This window comes from Callithrix jacchus, chromosome 1, assembly GCF_049354715.1.
Source record: "Callithrix jacchus isolate 240 chromosome 1, calJac240_pri, whole genome shotgun sequence".
NCBI classification, from domain to species: domain Eukaryota; kingdom Metazoa; phylum Chordata; class Mammalia; order Primates; family Cebidae; genus Callithrix; species Callithrix jacchus.
In genome coordinates, this window is record NC_133502.1 from 170153928 (window position 1) to 170174884 (window position 20957).

At 48.3% G+C, this 20957-nt stretch overlaps 1 protein-coding gene across 49 annotated transcripts in view; it reads left to right on the forward strand.

The window, feature by feature from the left end:
* The window catches only part of DAB2IP (DAB2 interacting protein), a 211232-nt gene that overhangs the window by 89442 nt on the left and 100833 nt on the right, over positions 1-20957 (forward strand). For 37 of the 49 annotated variants that reach the window (XM_078375492.1, XM_078375523.1, XM_078375510.1 and 34 more), the window contains one exon: positions 17485-17588. In XM_078375492.1, coding sequence (XP_078231618.1) covers positions 17553-17588 — 36 coding nt within the window. In that variant the 5' untranslated portion in view covers positions 17485-17552. Of the gene's footprint in view, positions 1-17484; positions 17725-20957 lie in introns of all 49 variants that reach the window. The other 12 variants (XM_078375548.1, XM_078375564.1, XM_078375550.1 and 9 more) reach the window with 1 other exon arrangement.

The following is a 20957-nucleotide window of genomic DNA, read 5'->3' on the forward strand; positions in this document are numbered from 1 at the left end:
ACCCATTTTGGTGAGTCTCTTTTATCCTGAGATGATGGTCTTTGGATTCATTGGGCTTAGAACCTTCCTTTTATGCAGTGTGTAAATGTCTAGTATACACCATACTAAATGGTGTTCACTTTTTTTAAACATCAATATTTGGCAAGAAAATAAGTCAGTGATTCTATGTGGCCTACCCTTGTGTTATGGTACTTCATAGTTTATAAACACTGAACTAGTGCCTGGAATTCCCAAAGGATGGTAGCTGAGTGTCAGGCAGGATGGAGTGAGTCTCTCCCCATCAGCAGCTACCTGGAAGGAGAAGTCCAGGGGTCATCCTTACAGCAAGAGGAGTGGGAGCTGGTGGTGGGATGAGGCCCTTGGAAAGGCGTGAAGAAGTGGGAGGAGGAGGGTCAATGAGGGCTAGGGTGGGTGGAGCCTGGCAGGCTGTGGACATGGCTGACAGGCCTGCCTTGGATGCTGCTGCTGCTGGGGTTGGGGCACCAGAGTGGGCAAGGGGACTGTTTAGGGAGCAACTTCAGGAGAAGGTGAGAAAGGTACTGGAAGCTGCAAGGGGTGGATTATTTGGGGGAGGGGAAGTGTGGGGTGCAGAATAGGACAGCACTGGAGAAGTTTGGTGGAAATCAGGGGTGCAAGAGAAGCTTGGATTTCCCGTTAACTACTGATACACCTGGTATCTAGAAACCTGTTCACAGTTGTAGGTTTAGTAGTCAGCAGGGTGGAGTGAGTCTCTCCCCATCAGCAGCAGCCTCTGAACTCTCTGGGGATCCTGAGCTTCAGGGAACCCAGGCTGTGGTCCCTGTCCCTACTCTGGCCATGCTGTCCACAGAGGGAGGAACCAGTTTTACTAGCACAGGGAGTGCTCTAGCTGGAGAGGATGGAACAGCCTTTCAGGGGGACATTCTGGAAGAGGCTCTTAAGTTATGGAACGTCCCCAGGAGACAGACCACCAGTTTGGGCCAAACCCCTCCATCTACATTAAATAATAATAGTAATAATAATAATGCTTATGGCCAAGCACCATGGTTTATGCCTATAATCCTAGGACTTCGGGAGGCCAGGTGGGAGGATCACTTGAGGTCAGAAGTTTGAGACCAGCCTGGACAATATAGTGAGACCCCCATCTCTATGAAAAATTTTAAAACTAGCTAGTTGTGGTGGCACGGGCTTGTGGTCTTAACTACTTAAAAGGCTGAGGTTGGAGGACTGCTTGGGCCCAGGAGTTCCAAGTTATGATGAGCTATGATTGCCCCACTGCACTCCACCCTGGGCAACAGAATGAGACCCTGTCTCGAAGAAAAACCAAACAACCAAAAACCCAACTCCTAAGGTTACAAAAAAACAGTAAATATCTATTACAGAACAGAGGAAAATAAAAATCACCTTTAATCTAGCATCCACCAATAAGCTCTAGGGCCACTGGGGGGTTATTTCTAGCCCTTCCCCTTCTTTTCTTTGTTTTTGAAAATTCTAAAATATTTGAAAGTAGTACAGAAAAGCATGGAAAATAATATTGCAGACACCTACCTCTCAGGTCGAACAAACCTTCACATTGCCATACCTGCTTCTCTTCTCTTTTCTTTCTATCTTTCTTAGAAATAAAAATGACTCAGGCCCAGAAGGAGTCAGCACAGTGTGGTCTACTGGCTAAACCCAGCCTCTCATCTATTTCTGTATGACTTGTGAGCCAAGAATGGTTTGTACATTTTTAAAGGGTTGGAACAAAAAGTCAGAAGAAGAAGAACATAGGGAATTATATGAAATTCAAATTTCAGTGCCCATAAATAAAGTTTTATTGGAACACTGCCATGTTCATTCATTTATGTATTGTCTATAGCTGCTTTCACGCTACAATGATAGAGTTGAATAGCTGAGACAGAGACCAAGTGGCCTTGTAAGCCTGAAATATTTGCTATCTGGCCTTCCATGGCAGGTTTGCTGACGCCCGAGATACAGCTAAAGCCACCTACTCTCTCTCCGGCCACCTAAAGGTGGTGGGTATCCTACCTACGTATGCTTTCTGCTTTTATGTTGAAGCCTATGCATATGCTTCCAAGTGTGTCATATTGCATTGTGTGTTTAAAAATGGATATGGTAAAATTGCACATGGCAGAGAGGAGCAAATACATATGGACACCCTGAGATCTCCGTTTCCTGAATTCCAGCAGCACGGAATAAATGCCAGCTCTCTGCCAGCCCTGGGATGGGGCCTGCAGCTGCAGAGAAAAGAATCGTGGGAAGAAAACTGCAGACACTGCAGACTCAAATTACTAGAAATCCTCAGAAAGTAAAGAAGGAGAAAGAAACTCAGGGTTGACAGAAGACTTTGGGCCGTTGAATTCATCCTCGAAGTGTTCAGGAAATCCAGAGATTTTTGGAAGGCTGGGAATTCCTTGGCAGTGAGGTGTGTCTGGAGATGAGGAATAGGAAGGATGGACTGTCAAAAGCAATTGTTAGCTGGGGCTCAAGTAGAGAAGTAAAAGGAAAAACTTGTGACAAGGTTGACAGATGCTGAAAACCTTGTAGGATTTCTACTAGACTATTAACGCGGCCAATCAGAGGCCAGTGAGCAAGCAAACTTGTGCTGTCCTTGGGGAAAGGCCCTACCCAACATCCTAGGATGTAACTGGGAAGGATGCATCTCATTAGCTACTCTGCCCCACCTCTCCAGCTCCAAGCCAAGTGCATCCCCTCTGAGGAGCTGTGCCCTGCTCCTGAGTGCTCTATGTTGAAGATCCTTCAGGCAGGGATAGTGGCCTGGATACTGAGCCCTTCACAGTTGTCCCCATGTCCCTCTCCCACCAGACTTTATCCCCCAGCAGCAATGGGCAGCCCCCTCTGACTCTAAACAACCTCCTAAGCTTAGAGACCATTAGAACTGGGATCCCAGTTCCTGTCAGGAGACAACAGGCTATCACAGTTCCATGGCCTCGGGACACCGTCCCGCCTCCAAGCCCAACGTCATGAAAACAAAATGTGAAATCAGCGTCCCTCATCTCTTTCTGCTGGGTAGTTGGGACTGAGATGGACCTTGGGGATGTAGAGGGGGCCAAGGTCTGGGAGTGAACTCAGCTTTCTGAGTGACTTGGGGCGATTGTCTTCTCACTCATCTCTGCAGTGCCATTCCTTCCCCAAATTGGGGCAACCCTTAGATTCAGAGATATCTGGCTTGAAACCAGTTTTCAGCATTAACTAGCTGTATGGGCATGGTTTGAACCTCAGTTTCCTCCAATTAAAGATGGAGGTGATGTTTCTTAATTCAGGAGTCAATTTTAGGATAAAAATACAAATACATGGCACAGTCATTATCTCTCATAGATCTATTTCTTCACATTTCCTGGTGATCCATTTTTATTATGTAGAGACTTCTAGTTGTTTTAGAACTATTTGTTGAAAAACATGTCTTTTCCAGCATCAGTTTACCTCGGCACTGTTTCTGAAAATTGCCCATGTATGTGTGGGTCTATTTCTAGCCTCTATTCTGTTCCATTGATCTGCATGTCTATCCTTATGCTAATACAACACTGTTTCATAAATTAGCTGTATTTCAAGACTATGAGGTACTTCTTGAGACCAGGTAATATAACTCCACCAACCTGTTTCTCCTTTCTCAAGTTTGTTTGTCTGTCTAGGTCCTTTGCTTTGCCATCTAAATTTAAAATTCATCTTGTCAATGCCCTCAAGATTTTGATTTTGGATTTTGATTGGGATTATGTTGACACTATGGATCAGTTTGGGGAGAAATGCCAACTAGACAATACTGAGTCTTCCAACCCTTGAATGTGATATATCTCTTTATTTAGATCCTTAATGTCTCTTAGTAGCGTTTCTGAGTTATTAGTCTCTTATGGGTTAAATCTGTTAAGTATATTTTGGTGCTCCTGGCTGATCACTCACGTGGCTGAAATTTTACTCTACTTGCAGCTAACAGGTTAAACAGGTAGATTCACAGGTGCTGGCGGAAGACACGAGACACCTGGGTCAGAGACAAAGGACTCATGCATAGCAGGCAGCATGAGCTTCAGGTTTACATCAGTTCACCTTCCCCCTAATTTCCTAGGGCTCTTGTAGAACATAAAATCATCTGTGTTAGAACATAAAATGATGATCTATTCTAGAACATAAAATGATCTGCTTTGTAGTTTTTCCAAATTATAACCTCATGTCCCTTACAAGATCTGATATATAGTCAGAATCTAACTTTTCTGGAGGCTAGAAATTACACAAAGGACTGAAATTCAGTTTTGCTTTAGTATCAAATCATTAAATTAGAACTTTGGAGATAAGTTAAAATTTGACTTCCAAGTTGTCATATACAGAAAGGCAAAGAGAGTTTCAAAATTACATGGAAAAATCAATATGTACACACTTAACATGGTATGTTTGTTTATATTGGTTAGGAAAAATAAGCCTGTTATTTCATGTAGCCATGTTATTCTAATTTAATAACATAGGTTTCAGATAAGCATGGGTTGGGCATGGTTGTAATCCCAGGACTTTGGGAGGCCGAGGTTGGTGGGAGGATTGCTTGAGGCCAGGAGTCAGAGACCACCCTGGCCAACATAGTGAGACCCCATCTCTAATAAAAATAAAGAAAGAAAAGAACGAAAGTGCAGAACGTTACTAAGGTGGAAATTTTGGGGGAAAATGGTTTACAGTTAATGAAGTGAAAAATAAGATGATTTAATAATACATGTGAATATTTAGGCTTTGATAATCATGGTTCCCTTTGGAGTGCTATAGTTAGAATGTATATACCCCAAGAATTATTACTGATGTAATTAGTGTCTATACTAAGGATAAAATACACAGAGTGAGGAGTGACTCTATGAAAGGATAATGTGTGTACGGATGTGAAAACATCTCCAAGCTATATCATGAAACAGGCAACCAAGGTACCACATATTTTTGTGGTTTTCAAGCTTTATTATATGTCTTTTGATAACAAGTGCATTATGGAGAAAGAATAAAGCTTACCTTACATGTGGGAATAAGTGTGATATTTCTAAAAGGAAGCTCTTCTCTTTCATTTAGGCAGTTGTAGATTTGAAAGAGGAGAGACGGGAGCCCTTGAAAGTCCACAGTCCTGAATCAGCCAATGATCTGAACCTTTCTCCTTCTTTCTTTAATGTAACTAGAATATATTGAGCCTTGAACCATGGATGTGTTTGTGCCTGTGGCTGCTGTAACAAATTACTGCAAACTTGTGCCTTAAAACAACAGAAAGTTATTATCTTATGCTTCTGGGGGACAGAAGTCTGCAATCAGTTTCACTGGGCTAAAGTCAAGGTGTCAGCAGGGCTGCATTCCTTCCTGAGGCTCAGGGGAAGAATCCATTTCCTTGCCTTTGCCAGCTTCTGGAAGTTGCGTGGTTCCTTGTCTCATCACCCCATGTCACTCCCACCTCTGCTTCCATTGCCACATCACTTGCTGTGACCTTCCTATCTCCTTCTTGTAAAGACTCTTGTGATTATTTTAGGTCTACTAAGGCAATCCAAGATAATCTCCCCATCTCAAGACCCTTAATTTAATCATACCTGCAAAGTTCCATTTGCCATATAAGGTGACATATCACAGGTTCTAGGGATTCGGATGCATGGTTCTTTGGGGGCCATTATTTTGCTTAGCACAGGTGGGTAAGGTTTAGTAACCTCCAAGTACCACCTCTCCCTGTCCCAGAGAGGGATGCCCAAAGGCTAAGCTAGGAGAAGTGTGCACTGGCTTGTTCTCACTCATAAATGAGAGTTGAACAGTGAGAACACGTGGACACGGAGGTGAACATCACACACCCGGGCCTGTCATGGGGTGGGGGGCTCAGGGAGGGATAGCATTAGGACAAATACCTAATACATTCGAGGCTTAAAACCTAGATGATGGATTGATGGGTGCAGCAAACCACCACGACATATGTATGCCCATGTAACACGCTGCAGGTTCTGCATGTGTATCCCAGAACTTAAAGTATAATTTAAAAAAAAGGAGAAAGCATACAGCGAGAGCCAGGAGAGCTGCCAATTTACCAGTGCATTATTTTGGCAAACTCTTTATCTAGCTGCAACCCCCACCCCCAGCCCCAACTCTCTCTCTCTCTCTCTCTCTCTCTCTCTCTCTCTCTCTCTCTCTCTCTCTCTGTCTCTCTCCTCTCTCTCAAAGAGATGTACACAGAGGCCTAAGCTGGACAGCTCTTTGTCTGGAAAGTTCTAACGATCTGAAGATTCCATGACTCATTGCATGGTGTTTTTTGCTTGTTTTTGAGACAGAGTCTCCCTCTGTCACCCAGGTGGAGTGCAGTGGTGCCGTCTTGTTTCACTGCAACCTCTGCTTCCTGGGTTCAAGCGATTTTTCTGCCTCAACCTCCTGTGTAGTTGGGATTACAGGTGTGCACCACCATGCCTGGCTAATTTTTTGTCTTTTTAGTACAGACTAGGTTTTGCCATATTGGCCAGGCTGGTCTTGGACTCCTGACCTCAAGTGATCCACCCACTTCTGCCTCCCAAAGTGCTGGGATCACAGGCATGAGCCCCCACACCCGGCCTGCAAGGTGTTTATTTGGCTTCCTGCTCAGTTCACCTGGCCCCTCCCTTGGGGAGCACTAGCCAGTTCAGTTTCTTCTTGGGAGCTGTTTCCTCAGCCACAGGTGTGTCTCTGATCTTTGGACTTCTCTGATTCACTTTTTCTTTTTTATTTCCTTTCCTTTCCTTTTTCTTTTCTTTTCTTTCTTTTTCTTTCTTTCTTTCTTTTTTTTTTTTTTTATGGAGTTTCACTCTTGTTGCCCAGGCTGGAGTGCAGTAGTGGGATCTTGGCTTACTGCAACCTCTGCTTCCCAGGTTCAAATGATTCTCCTGCTTCAGCCTCCTGATTAGCTGGGTAGCTGGAGGACAGGCATGTGCCACCATGCCCAGCTAATTTTTTTTGTGTGTGCGTGTTTCAGTAGGGACGGGGTTTCACCGTGTTGGCCAGGCTAGGCTGGTCTCAAACTCCTGACCTCAGGTGATCTGCCCACCTTGGCCTCCCAAAGTGCTGGGATTACAGGCGTGAGCCACTGTGCCCGGCAAGATCCACTTTTTCTAACTGGCCATTTGTATTGGGTCCGTTTTCATGCTGCTGATAAAGACATACCCAAATGGGAAGAAAAAGAGGTTTAATTGGATTTATAATTCCACATGGCTGGGGAGGGCTCAGAATCATGTTGGGAGGCAAAAGGCACTTCTTACATGGTGGCGGCAAGAGAAGATGAAAAAGATGCAAAATCGGAAGCCCCTGATAAACCATCAGATCTCATGAGACTTATTCACTACCAGCAGAACAGTATGGGGGAAAACGCCCCCATGATTCAAATGATCTCCTACCAGGTCCCTCCCACAACAAGTGGGAATTATGGGAGTACAATTTAAGATGAGATTTGGGTGGGGACACAGCCAAACCATATCGCCATTTGGGCTGTTGTTGATTTTTTATTTTTATTTTTTTGAGATAAGATCTTACTCTGTTTCAAAGGCTGAAGTGCAGTGGCCTGAACATGGCTCACTGTAATCTCCAGCTCCTGGGCTTAAGTAATCCTTCTGTCTCAGCCTCCTGAGTGGCTAGGATGACTCATATGCACTACCACACCTGGCTAAATTTTTAACTTTTCTTAGAGATGGGGGTCTCACGGTGTTACCCAGGCTGGTCTTGCACTCCTGGCTGCAAGCAGCCCTCCTGCCTCGGCATTCCAAAGTGCTGGGATTACAGGTGTGAGCCACCACGTCCAGGCTGTTGTTCATTTTAATTTGTTTTGTGACTTTTTTTCTCTTCCTTCTATTCTTTTCTCTTCAGATGTATTCAGTGAGTACAATTTGTACTGAGTCATATCACCTATTTATATTTTAATTTTACTATTAGTTTTGGGAAGTCTTAATTACTTTTCATTCAGGAAATGGTACAATCATCTGTTTCCATTCATAGCCTATCCCCTTCTCCAAAGGGAACGTCTGATAGCAAGTCTCTGGCTACTGTGTAATATGATATTTTTCTATGTGAGTAAGTGCATGCACATGTAAACAAAGTAAAACATCTTATAAATCACATAGACAGCAAGTGTATTTCAGCTTAAAGGGTCCATAGTAAGCCTTACCTTTTTTATTTTTATTTTTTCCTTTTTGGAGACAGAGTCTTGCTTTGTCACCGAGGCTGGAGTTCAGTGGCACAATCTGGGCTCACTGCAACCCCCACCTCCCGGGTTCAAGCAGTTCTTGTGCCTCAACCTCCCAGGTGGCTGGGATTACAAGCATCTATCATTATGCCCGACTCATTTTTGTGTTTTTAGTATAGATGGGGTTTGTCATGTTGCCAGGCTGATCTCGAACTCCTGGCCTCAAGCAATCTGCCCACTTTGGCCTCCCAAAGTGCTGGGATTACAGGCGTGAGCTGCTGCACCCAGCCAGCCTTACTTTTTATTTTGAAAGAATTACAGATTTACAAGCAATTGCAAAACCAGTGCAGAGAAGTCCCGAGAACCCAGTTTTCTTTGATGGTTGCATCTTACATAACTATAGGACAGATCCTTCAGCTGCTGTGTCCTCTAGCCAAAGACCCACCAAGAACACGCCTCTAGTTGAATAAGTTGCATTTATTACTCATTGCAGTGAAGGAGGTCACACACCACAGGGCATCTCAGTAAGAGTGTGTTAGGAAGAACCTAGTATAGGATTGTCAGAAGGCAGCGGCAAATCTATAATTGCGTAGCTTGAGTCTTAACCTCCAGGAAGAGGAGACTAGCTTTGGGGGCTAAAGCTGTGATTGGTAAAGCAGCAGCAGTCATAGATTTCAGCTGAGAGAGGGTGATGGTTGGTATTTTGTGGGTGGCACAGTGACCTAGTTTTTATGGGTTACTTAGACAAAAATTATGAAATGACCTTGTTTTGTCTTATTTTATCATAGCCTCGGAGTCACCTTGTCTGAGGGTGTATCTTATGAGATTATGTCTAAAAGGAGAATAACGTGCCATAGCTGTGTATGCCAAGCTAGCTTCCAGATATCAGGGGCTTTTTTCCAGATCTTTCGTGTACATGGGCACCATGCGTGCTTTTAGTTCTCTGCCATTTCATCATGTCTGTAGATTTGAGTAACCACCACTGCAATCAGCATCCAGGACTATTCCATCACCACAAAAACTTCGCTTATGCTGCGCCTTTAAAATCACACTCACCTGCCTGCCCCGCCCCGACCCCAGCATCTCTAACCCCTGGCAACCACTAATCCGTTTTCCATCCCTATTGCTTTATCCCTTTGAGAATGCCGTGTACATGGAATCATACACTAGGTGACCTTTTGATACTGTTTTTCCTCGCTCAGCATAATGCCCATGAGACCCATCCAAGTTGTCACGTATATCAATAGTGTGTTTCTTTTTTAGGGCTAAGTAGTGTTCCATAGGGCTAAGTGTGAATTCGTTTTCTCTAACTGCTGTACTGAGTTAAAACTTAGCAGCTTAAACAACATGGGTTTTTAATCTTACATCTCTGCAAGTCAGAACTCTGGCATGGGTCTTGCCAGACCAAAATCAAGGTGTCAATAGGTGCATTCTTTTCAGAAGGCTCTAGGGAAAAACCCATTGCTAATTCCTTGCTAGGGAATTCAATTCCATGTGGTTGTAAGACTGAGGTTTCTGTTTTCTTGCTGGCTATCAGCTGAGGGCTGTTCCCAGTTTCTAGATAGAGCCACCCACATTCCTTGGCTCGTGACCACCGCTGTCTATGTCAAAGCTGGCAACAGCAGAGGGAGTTCCTCTCATGCTTAGAGTTTCTCCTGCCTCTTTTCTTATCACATTTCTCTGACTCACCTTCTTGCTTCCCTCTTCCACATTAAGGATGCGTATTATTGGGCTGGGCACAGTGGCTCATACCTCTGGGAGGTCGAGGCTAGCGGATCACTTGAGACAGGAATTCGAGACCAGCCTAGCCAGTATGGTGAAACCCTATCTCTACTAAAATTCGCTGGGCTTGGTGATGCACGCCTGTAATCCCAGCTACTTGGGAGGCTGAGACAGGAGAATCAGTTGAACCTGGAAGGCAGAGAGGTTGCAGTGAACTGAAATTGCACCACTGCATTCCATCCTGGGTGACAGAGCGAGACTCCATTTAAAAAAAAAAAGAGGTATGGAAGTGAATTGCACACCATTTCCTTTTGCAACTGATTTTTTTCACTCAACATCATACTGCTTAGTATTATTCATGGTGATCTCTGTAGCTCTAGGTCCTTTGTAGTGTCATTGTGTTCCGTGTGAATAGTGCCCTCTCTCTTCCTTGCTGTGTAATATTCTATTGAATGACTGTTCCCCTATTGGTGGACATTTAAGTTGCTTCTAACTTTTTGCTACTACAGAGAGTGCTGTGGTCAGTATCTTTGTGCAGATCTCCACGTGTGCAGGATGAAGCAGTTTTCTGGACTGGATGTGTAGGAGGGAAACTTCCGGCCCTAGCACATATGTGTTTTTGGTTTCTATTGGCTATTGTCTAATTGTTCTTCAAACTCTTTTCACTCCACCAGCAGTGACAAAAGTGTTCTGTGCATCTCTGCCAACATTTGGGGGTCACAGTTCTTTTTAATTTCTAGACTGGTTTCTTTTCCATTTCTTTTAATTAATTTCTTTTAAATTCTGGACTGGTCTAGGACGTTTTCAAAAGGTATGAAATGGCATCTGAGAGTTTTAACTTGCATTTTCCTGATCACTGCTGAGGACACAGGGACACCGCTGTCCAGCACCACCTCGTTTTACACTCTTGCCGACTTCTTTTCTCCTGACTAGAATTAGAGGTTGCTGCCTCTACCTGCTTTTAAGCATTAAGATCTGGGCAGTGCAACCCGACAACTGAAATTTGGTGTCTTGTCTGAAATTACAGGATGTTCCTAGGGCCGCCGTGTTTCCATGGGAACAAGTAACAGTCATCCTTCATGATTAGGTGGTATCCATGGCAACCAAGCCAGCAGCATTTGAATGAAACCGATTTTATTTTATTTATTTTTTGCAAACACATGAAGGTTAAAATGTGTTTCTCCAGCTGTGGCTTCCAAGAATAGGAAGACTGCCTGGTAAAATGGAGACCCTTTCAACCTCCTAGTGGAAAGGGGATCCAGGATCAGCTGGTCCCACGGTGTAATTTTGCAGACTAGGTGACCGAGAGGTCACATAGATGTCACACAGTGAGTCTGAGCCGAGGAGGAAAGACTCCTGGATCATGCTTGGAGGTCTGGGGCGGACTCTTAAGAGATCGGCTGGGTCTCCCTTCCTGTGATCTATCCCTAGGAATTCACTTTCATACTGTGTGATCTTAGCTGATTCACTTAACCTCTCTGGTTTCTACTGGCACCTGCTGTGGTGCTAGACCTATGGGGCCATGAGGCCCAAGCCTCCCAGTGTCTGTCTGCCCAAATTAAAACACATTTGCTACAAAATCAAAGGCCAAAGGCGGCATGCTTGGGCCTAGGACCCCAAGCCTGAATCTCCAGGGTCCCAAATTAGGACTCAGAGTCAGTTCCCTGCCTTCTTTTCCTGTGTAAAATAGAGGGGGTGTGTGTGTGTGTGTGTGTGTGTTGACTTGGTGCTAAGGACTGAAGATGGCCACTGCTCTTCCTCCCTGACTCACTGGATTGATGAAATCAGCTCAGAGAGGGAAAGGGCCAGCCATGAGTCACACAGCAGAGTCAGGGTTGAATCCAGGCTCCTGATATCAGCCTGGCTCCTCGTCCAACCTCATGCTCCATGTCCCCTCCGCCTTCTCTGGGGCTGGAAGTGAGAGTTTGGGGGCAGTTTAAGGGACTGTCAGCATGTACTCTTGCTTTTTCCCTGGAGGACTTTTAGAAGAAATCACTTCTGCTTTTCGTAACTTCAGTTCCCCATCTGGAAAATGGACCTCACTATAGTTGTCTTGTGGGATTCCATTTGAAAGAGTCCAGAACACGTTCTCAGCGGGGGCGAGATTGCCCCCAAGTGGGCAAAAAGTTGGTTCTTGGGCTGGAAGATGAAAAAAAGCTTTCTGGACAAAGCCTAATATACACACAGTACATAAAAGATACTGTATCATAAAGATATGATATTAAAATTTTATGGAGAGGAAACTAGGACAAAAGTGTCTAAGAACTTTTAAGGGAGAGTGACAATGAAAAAACATTGAGAAACATGGGTCCAGAACCCAGCCATGTGTGTTTACTAACTTTGTGTTTAGAGCTTACGGCAGGCAGCTGGCTCCATGGGGAAGGTGTGTGGGGTGTCAGGTCAGAAGAGAGCCTGGTCTGGCCCAGACTCTGCCCTCAATGTTCAGTGTGACGACAGGCACATCACAGCTCCTCTCAGGGCTTGGTTTCCCCATCTGTGGGTAAGAGAGGTCCGTCCGATCAGCTCTGTGGGTGAGTCCCTGGCAGTTGAGCTCCTGCCTGGCAGATCAGTTTGGGGTCTGGAGAAAAGCAGGTGGCGCTCAGACTATGGTGATGACAGGAGCATTTAATAGAGGGGCTGCTTACAAAGGTGTGGGCAGGCCTCGGGAACCACAGGGGCAGTGCAGGACCCCAAAGCTAGGGATAGCAGGGGCTGCTTCCCTGAGGTCCCACGGAGGAGGGGAGAGCGTGGTTGCTGGGAGGCAAGGGTCCAGAAGACAGGGGCCTCCTGATGGTGGCTGGGACCTTCTGTGGAAGAGGCAGGCAGTCCTGATGCCTCTCCTTCCCCTTGTCTCTTGCCAGGGTTCCTCTTTGGCCAAACCCCATGGAAGCGGAGGGCCTCGAAGCTCAGATGATAGCATCTATACAGGCCAGTGCTGGAGCAGAAGGCAGTGTGCAGAGAGGGGGAGAGTAGAACTAGAGGCCATGCAGAAGATAGCTGGGAGGGTGTCCCAGCTTTCCCTCCAGCTTCCTATGGAGTGCAGGCTTGCCCTGGGCCTGGGCTGGGACACTGGGGAGGTCAGGGAGGAGAGCCAGCCGCCCTGTGCAGGTGGGAGAGTGGGCCCCTACCCCCTGCCCCTCGGGCTTTTTGCTGGCTTTCCTACCTTCTCAGGTGGAGGGAGTGTAGCCAGGGCTTCTGAATGGAGGTTTAAAACTATTTTGGGAGCACTCTTTGCTACAGATCTGTAGAGTTGGGGGATTATGCACACATTTCTTTCCTTCTGGTCTCAGCTTCATCACCTGTCAATGGGAGGTTGGAGCAAGCAACCTCTGAGAGCTTCCTGGCTCAGACCCAGGAGGCAAGAGGCAGGATTCTGGGCATCGGTGTTGGTCTCAGTGGAAAGACATCCTCACTGGCACCTGTGTTCTATCGGGACTCCATGCGCCTCTTACCTGCAGTGGCAAGGGCCCCCCATCCAGTGGCCAGGTGTGTGTGTGTGTGTGTATGTGTAAGGCAAGAGAGGGTAGTTCCTGGAAGCTCTAGCTCCTGTTGTCCTGGTGATCCCGAGACCCCTGTGGGGCAGCCTGACTCTGCCAACCACGTTCCATATCTGCAACCGTTACCCCATAGTTGTTGGTTTGATTGATGAACCTTGACTGAGCACGGGGGGGGTGCCTGGCTCTGGGTAGGGGTGGGAAACAGACAACCCATCCTCCTGCCAAGATGCCAAGTAGCAAGTCTGCAAAGCTGACTGATGTGCGGGGTTGTGAGTCATTCTGCCTAAAGCGATCTGGGCGCTCCCAGCATTGCCCTAGAGCTCAGAAGATGACAGTTCCCTGCAGGAGGCCGTTCCAGGAAGAGAATTCTAGGGAGAGGGGAGAGCATGGGTGGAGGTGTGGAGGTGGGACATTCCTGCATCGTGGCAGGTACAGCAAAGAGAGTTAGCAAGAAAAGAAGCCAGAGAGTGTGTGGGGTAGAATTGCCTTGGGTGCCAGGGTGAGGAGTCCCTTCTCTTCATTGAAGGCATTAGAAGCAGTTGGGCTCTGGGTCCTGACTGTACCTGGCACTGCCCATCTCCCACTTCTACCACTTTTCCTGGAGAGGTGGCGGAACCTGAGGGTCAGCCTCTGGCTAAGGTTGGCATCTCAAGACTGAACCCTGCATACCTCCTATGTGTTGGGCCCTTGGCTGGGTGGTAGGACCCACAGGACTCAGGACTGAAGGAGCCATGGACTTGGTTCGGACACACTGGCCCTCATTCCTGCTCTGGAGGTCAGTAGCCATGTGACTCTGGGCTGGGACTGCACCCTGAGCCTCAGCTCTGCTCTGTTCATTGCCAGCTTGGCTGAGTATAGCAGGTAGGACATAGGTTATGGGTAGACAGCCCCCCAGAGGGAGGTGGCATATGCTGTCACAGAGCACAGGAGGATGCCCCAGGTGGGTGGTGCGAGGGGGTGAGAGACGAAGGCAGCCGGGGAAGCATGGGAAGAATTTTCCTAGTGAAATCTCCAGAAAGAGTGGGTATCCCTTGAGTGTGACTAGCAAGATTGTGGAGGAGGAAGGCTGAGGACAGCTCTAATCAGGAAGCTCCACGCGGGAACAGCAAGGGCCTTAAGAGATGGATGGTGCCCGGCTGAGAAGGAGCCATGTGGGAAGGGAGCTTTTCTGGAAGAAGCGCCTGGGGCTGGATGGTGTGGAACTGTCAGCGGGCCTGAACCAGTCTCAGGATGGCTTTGCCTGCTTGGCCATGGACCATGGCTCAGGAGTGGAGCCTGCCTGGGGGAGGGCCTCAGCTCTGTCCTTCCATGCTTCTGTGCACTCTTGTCGATGTGACTGCATGGAAGAAACAACCTGGGAAGTGCATGGTGCCCTGGTCTCCTGTTCTGCCTTCTGGAAAGCCTGCTCCTTGTGTGAGTCCCCTGTCATCTGTCCTGTGTATGTACACGTCCCCTCCTCAGTGTGTCCCTGGGGTGAGTTTGAGAGTGTACACATTGGAGTATCTGCATGAATAGAAACATGCACGTGTGTTTGTCCGGGCATTCCCTTCTCACTCCACACCCCTGTGTGTTCACACCTGCCAGCGGAACCTCAGCCCTGCCCTTTCTCTTCCTTGTGAGTCAACAGGTCTTTCCCAGGCACCCCCATGCACCAGGCTCCATGCAGGGTTCTGGGGAGGTGGAGATGCAGCCAGCTTAGGCGTGGGCGTTAGGAGTTCTACAGACAGAAGCGCGCGCGTGCACACACACACACACATACTTGTGCACATACACACATACACTGCAAATAAGAGCGTTGAGAGGAGACTCAGGTCTAGCTATTGCTATAGGAGCCAAAAGGGAGGCAAGAGTGGGAGGTAGAGGGGGTCACCCAGGCTCTCCACCAGGGCCTGCAGGATGGACCAGGCTCGGGGAGGGGAGCAGGAAAGGAGTCCTCTGTCGGGGCCACCTCTGGAGCAATGGAAAAGAAGCAGCTGGTGTCACGTTGTTTTGCGGTCATCAGTGACCAGGTTGGCAGGTTGGACAGACCCAGGAGGTTTTATGTAGGTGTGCTCAGGCTGTGGCTAAAAGTTTTCAATGAGCGATCATCATTTTAGAGTCAGAATACTTCAGCTGGGCACCGTGGCTCACACCTGTAGTCCCAGCACTTTGGGAGGCCAAGGCGGGAAGATCGTGAGGTCAGGAGTTCTAGACCAGCCTGGCCAACAGGGTGAAACCCCATCTCTACTAAAAATACAAAAATTAGCCAGGTGTGGTGGCGGGCGCCTGTAACCCCAGCTGCTCGGAGGCTGAGGCAGGAGAATCGCTTGAGCCTGGGAGGCCGAGGTTGCAATGAGCCGAGATCGCGCCACTGCACTCCAGCCTGGGTGACAGCTGGGTGACAGAGCAAGACTCTGTCTCAAAAAAAAAAAAAAAAAAGAGTCAGAATACTTCATATTTTGAACAACCCAGATTCTCAGCTTCTCTTGAACCGTGGACACTATGGCTGCCCTGAGCCCCTCCTTGCGATGTATAGCAGTAACCAGTTAGTGCTGAGTGGCTGGCTGCTGTCCTGGGTTCTGGGTTTCCTGCTGGCCTCTGTTGGCCTTCCAAGTTTGCAGGCCTTCCAAGTTTAAAGCCTCTGGAAAAGAAGGTCTGAACTGGAAGCCAGAAGTCACAGATTCTCATGTTTGAAAAAACTTGAGGGCTGACACAGTGGCTCAGCCTTGTCATTCTAGCACTTTGGGAGGCCAAGGTGGGTGGATTGCTTGAGGCCAGGAGTTTGAGACCAGCTTAGGCAACAAAGGAAGACCCCATCTCTACAAAAAAGTTTTTCAAATTAAGTAGGTGTGGCGAAGTGTGCCTGTGGTCCCAACTACTTGGGAGGCTGAGGCAGGAGGATCGCTTGAGCCTAGGAGTTCTAGGCTGTGGTGAGCTATGATCACATCACTGCACTCCAGCCTGGGTGGAAGAGTGAGACTCTGTCTCTAAAACAAACAGAACACTTGAGAGGTCATACACATTCCCCCAATATGGCATCTCAGGAGATGGCTCAGTTATCTGTCTGCTTGTATGCCTCCAGTGACAGGGAGCTCACTACATTACAAGGAGTAGGGGTTTTGGGGAACCTTTTTCCCTCTTTTTGAGACAGAGTCTCACTCTATTACCCAGGCTGGAGTACAGTGGCACAGTCTTGGGTCCTGGCAACCTTTGCCTCCCAGTTCAAGCAATTCTCCTACCTCAGCCTCCCAAGTAGCTGGGACTCCTGGCACATGCCACCAGGAGTGTGTATTTTTTTGTATTTTTAGTAGAGAGAATGTTTTATCACATTGGCCAGGCTGGTCTAAAACTCCCAGCCAGGAAAACACACAGACTTCAGGTGATCGTCCCACTTCGGCCTCCCAAAGTGCTGGGATTACAGGCATGAGCCACTATACCAGGCCATTTTTCCCCTTTTCGAAAAATTGTGGTAAAAGATGTTCAACATAAAAGTTATCATTTTAACTATAGTTTTAGTGTACAATTCAGTGACATGCAGTCCATTTATAATGTTACACAACCATCACCACTATCCATTTCTAAAACTCTTCATCACTCTTTGCAGAAACTGTGAACCATTAAGCAATAACTCATTCCCCTGTCTCACCAGCCTCTGCTAACTTCAAATCTACTTTCTGTCTCTATGAATTGGTGTCTTCTAGATATTTCATATAAATGGTATCATACACAATATGCCCTTTTGGGTTACTCAGCGTCACGTTTTCAAGGTCCATCCACGTTGCAGCTTGTATCAGAACTTCTTCCTTTTTAGAGCAGAATGATATCCCCTCACGTGTCAATACCATGTGTGTGTCTATTCTGTTGATGGACACTTGGGGTTCCACCATTTGGCTTTTGTGAACATTTGCAAACAGGTATTTGTCTGAGGACTTGTTTTCAACTATTGTGGGTCTATGCCCAGGAGTGGAATTGCTGGGTCATGTGGCACTTATATTTTTAATTTTTGGAGGAACCACCAGACTTTTCCACAGTGCCTGCACCATTTTCTAGGGACCGGTCTGTCTGTTTTCCTGGCTGGGATGGGCGTGGCAGGAGCCTCTAGCTCTGCGGCCTTGGCTGTTCTGGTTCAACCTCTCTCTTCCCCTCTGTTGGCAGAGTCGCCTCAAGAAAGGCCGGGCTCTCGGCGCAGCCTGCCCGGAAGCCTCTCCGAGAAGAGCCCCAGCATGGAGCCCTCGGCCGCCACGCCGTTCCGGGTCACGGTAACTATCTCTGCGTCACCACCACCGCCACTGCCACCACCATCATCACCTCACCCGGGGTGCTGCTCTGTGACCCCGCGGCCCCCCTTCCTGGAGCCTCACAGACCCGGAGAGCATCCGGCCTCCCTTGCTCTAGGTATCCGATCCCTCAGCTGCTTCCCTCTCTGTGGCTCAGCCCTGGTCCCCGGGGGCCACATGGGAGATCCCATCCTGAGAGGGAGGGGGCAGATGGAGGACAGACAGCACTGAAGGCTATGGGCCCAGCACTGAGCTGGCCTGGGAAGAGAAGAGGCTCAGGTCAGTTTAGATAAATATACCCTTGGTGGGGGCACACACACTGCGCTTCAGCAACCTTGAAAACATGCACTATTTTGTTTCCATATATTTTAACACCTCTCATGGCATACCGTAATTTAAATCTTTCTTGGTGGTACATAAAATAATGCTGTATCTTACAATTGATGATGGCTTAGAACCAACAAAACACAGTATATGTATCATAGCTATTGAATTGAGTGAGCCCCACCAACACGCAGATGTTTTTGTTTTTCTTGAGATGGAGTTTTGCTCTTGTTGTCCAGGCTGGAGTGCAACGGCGCAATCTCAGGTCACTGCAACCTCTGCCTCCTGGGTTCAAGCGATTCTCCTGCCTCAGACTCCTGAGTAGTTGATATTACAGGCATGCGCCACCACACCCAGCTAATTTTTGTATTTTTAGTAGAGACGGAGTTTCACCGCATTGGCCAGGCTGGTCTCGAACTCCTGACCTCGTGATCCACTTGCGTTGGCCTCCCAAAGTGCTGGGATTCCAGGTGTGAGCCACCACACCCTGCCACACACAGACTTTCTGAAAATTACAAACCTAAACAACTTTATGGAAACAGAGCCCAGTGACCCTTAACGTTTGATTGTTTATGCCCTTATGCATTACTGTGCAAACATGTGCACACATGCGCGCACGCGCGCACACACACACACACACACAAGAGTTTTGGGTCCCTTCACTCCCTCATTCAGCAAGCATTGCTCTGTATACCTCTCTGTAGCACTGTTTCAGGCACCAGAAACCCAGAGATGACATAGACACGTTTCTTTCCCCCAGGGAGCTCAGGTCTGTAGGGCAGGTGGATGTCAGAAGGTTTGTTTGTTCATTCATTCACTCACCAGTTTTTCTGTCATGCCTGCTATGTGCGAGCAGAGGAAAGAGGGTTCTGGGTGGAGGGAACAGAGGGTGTGAAGGCCTGGCTGTCACTGGATAGCATCATATAGGGGAGCTGAAAGTGACTGGCTATTCCCAGTTGGTTGGGAGGGGGTCCCTTGGGAGCTGACTTTTGAGCTGCAACTTGAAGGGTCTGTAGAAAATGGCTAGGCAAGGACAGAGAGAGGGGGACTTCTGGGGAGGGAGAAAAGCAGTTGCAGAGGTATGCTTTGCTTGCCATAGGGCTGGCTCCTCATCATCTTGGGAAGCTGATGTTCAGAGAGGTGAGATTCTTTAGCTGGTGTCACTCAGCTCCTGAGTAACAGAGTCAGGCATTGGAGCCAGGACTCCAGGACCTTCATGTTTTGTGTCCTTTTCTGGGGACCTTGATCCTTAAGGGATGTGAGTTGAGATTCTCTTCTGGGCTGGGTGCTGCAACCTGGGGGGGACTGGAGAACTCAGAGGTGGGGATCTGGGTTCAAATCCCAGCTCTTCCATGACTCATGTGATCTCAGTAGTCACTCAGCCTCTCTGAGCCTCGTGTCCCTGACAGTAAGATGTGGAATGATGGCCCTTGCTTGGCTGTGGACTTGGTGAATGTGGTCGCCCAGGTCTGACCCATGGTAGGTGCTTCATGGATGAAATTTATCATTACCATCGGAATCAGGTTTCCATTTTTGGCTGTAAAACATCAGTAAAGATCTAGAAGGGTTGGGGGACAGGCAGAGGACAAGGTGTTTGGGGAAAGGTCAGAGGTGAGCCTGGCCTGGGCCTTGGGGACAGACGCACACAGACCCTGTGTAGGGCCAGAAGCACCCTCTCCCTCCCCTAGCCTGTAGCACATGCTTGCTCACTCATAGGCTCCCGAAAGCTACGTCCTCACATGCTCAGCTGACTTCTGCTCTGTGTAGACCCCTGAGGGAACCTGGGAAACATGGTTTTGCCTCGGGGAGGCAGAGGAGACGCCACAGGATGTACTGCGATAACTGCCACCTTCACTGCCATTTCAAACCCAGATGGCTGTATGTCAGCATCTCTTACAGGGGTGCGCCTGTGGGAGAATCAGTGAGTCAGGGTATAAGGTCTACAAGGCTCATCCCGTCCGCTTCTCCATGGAAACCGAGGCTTGGGAAGGGCTGGACTTGTCAGAGGTCACCACCCAGCTGACAGCGGTTCAGGAGCCTGGGTTGTTTACAACCTCACAGCCACCCCTCCTCATTTGTGAGTCAGCCATGGACCTGCAGCCACTCTGCAAGGTGTTGAAGGCTCAGTGTGAGTCCTGCCCCCACCTCTTGGAGACCATGTGACCCTGGGAGAGCCTCAGTTTCCCCTTTTGTGAAATGTGGGGGATGGACTTTGTAAGGCAGTATACAGTTCGGGCATACAGTAGGTGCTTAAATGTTCTGGTGCGGTGGCTGAGAGAATGGGCTCTAGAGACTCTGCCGACCTGGGATTCAGGTCCTCTACAGCCTCATACCAGCTTTATGGCTTGGCCAGGAATGGAACTTTGCTGCCCATCTGGGACAACTCTCTCCCTCCTATAGGGAGAGTTGGAGGGTGGGGGAGTGGCTCTCCAGGACCGCACAGTGCTACAAGGCTGGCACGTGCCCAGCAAGTGATAGGGGCTCTGAATAAGGATGGGGAAGGGGCCTGATGTAGATGACCAGAGAGGCTTCCTGCGCAGCTGGGGCCGTCAGCTCTCAGGCTCCTGAGATTCAAACCCAGGTCTGTCTGCTCTGTGCCAGCAGTGTCTCCTGGAAGGAAGGGAGGGAAGGGTGGCAGGCAGGAAGCTGGGGCCCTGGATCCACATAGACCAACAGTCAGGCTGGGTTTGGGGGCTTTACATGTGCCCACCCAGCTTCCCCAGGCCCTGGGACCCCCAGCAGCGACAGCGTGCTGTTCTCTCTCTCTGCTGCCTCCATGGCAGAGGAGCCACAGTTTGATTCGGGAGGCAAAGAGCTGATGACTCTTCCTAGTCTCCCCACCAGCTCCTCAGCCTGCTCTCTTCCCAACCCCAGTTTTCCCTGTTGCAGGCTGGGTCCTCCCTCCGTCCCTCCTCTGCGCTCCCCTCTCTCCATCAACCTTGAGGAGCGCTGGCAGGCCTAGGGTGTGGGAGGTGGCAGAGACTCTGGGAAACTTGACAGCCAATTGATTCCTCCTCGGGAAGTTGA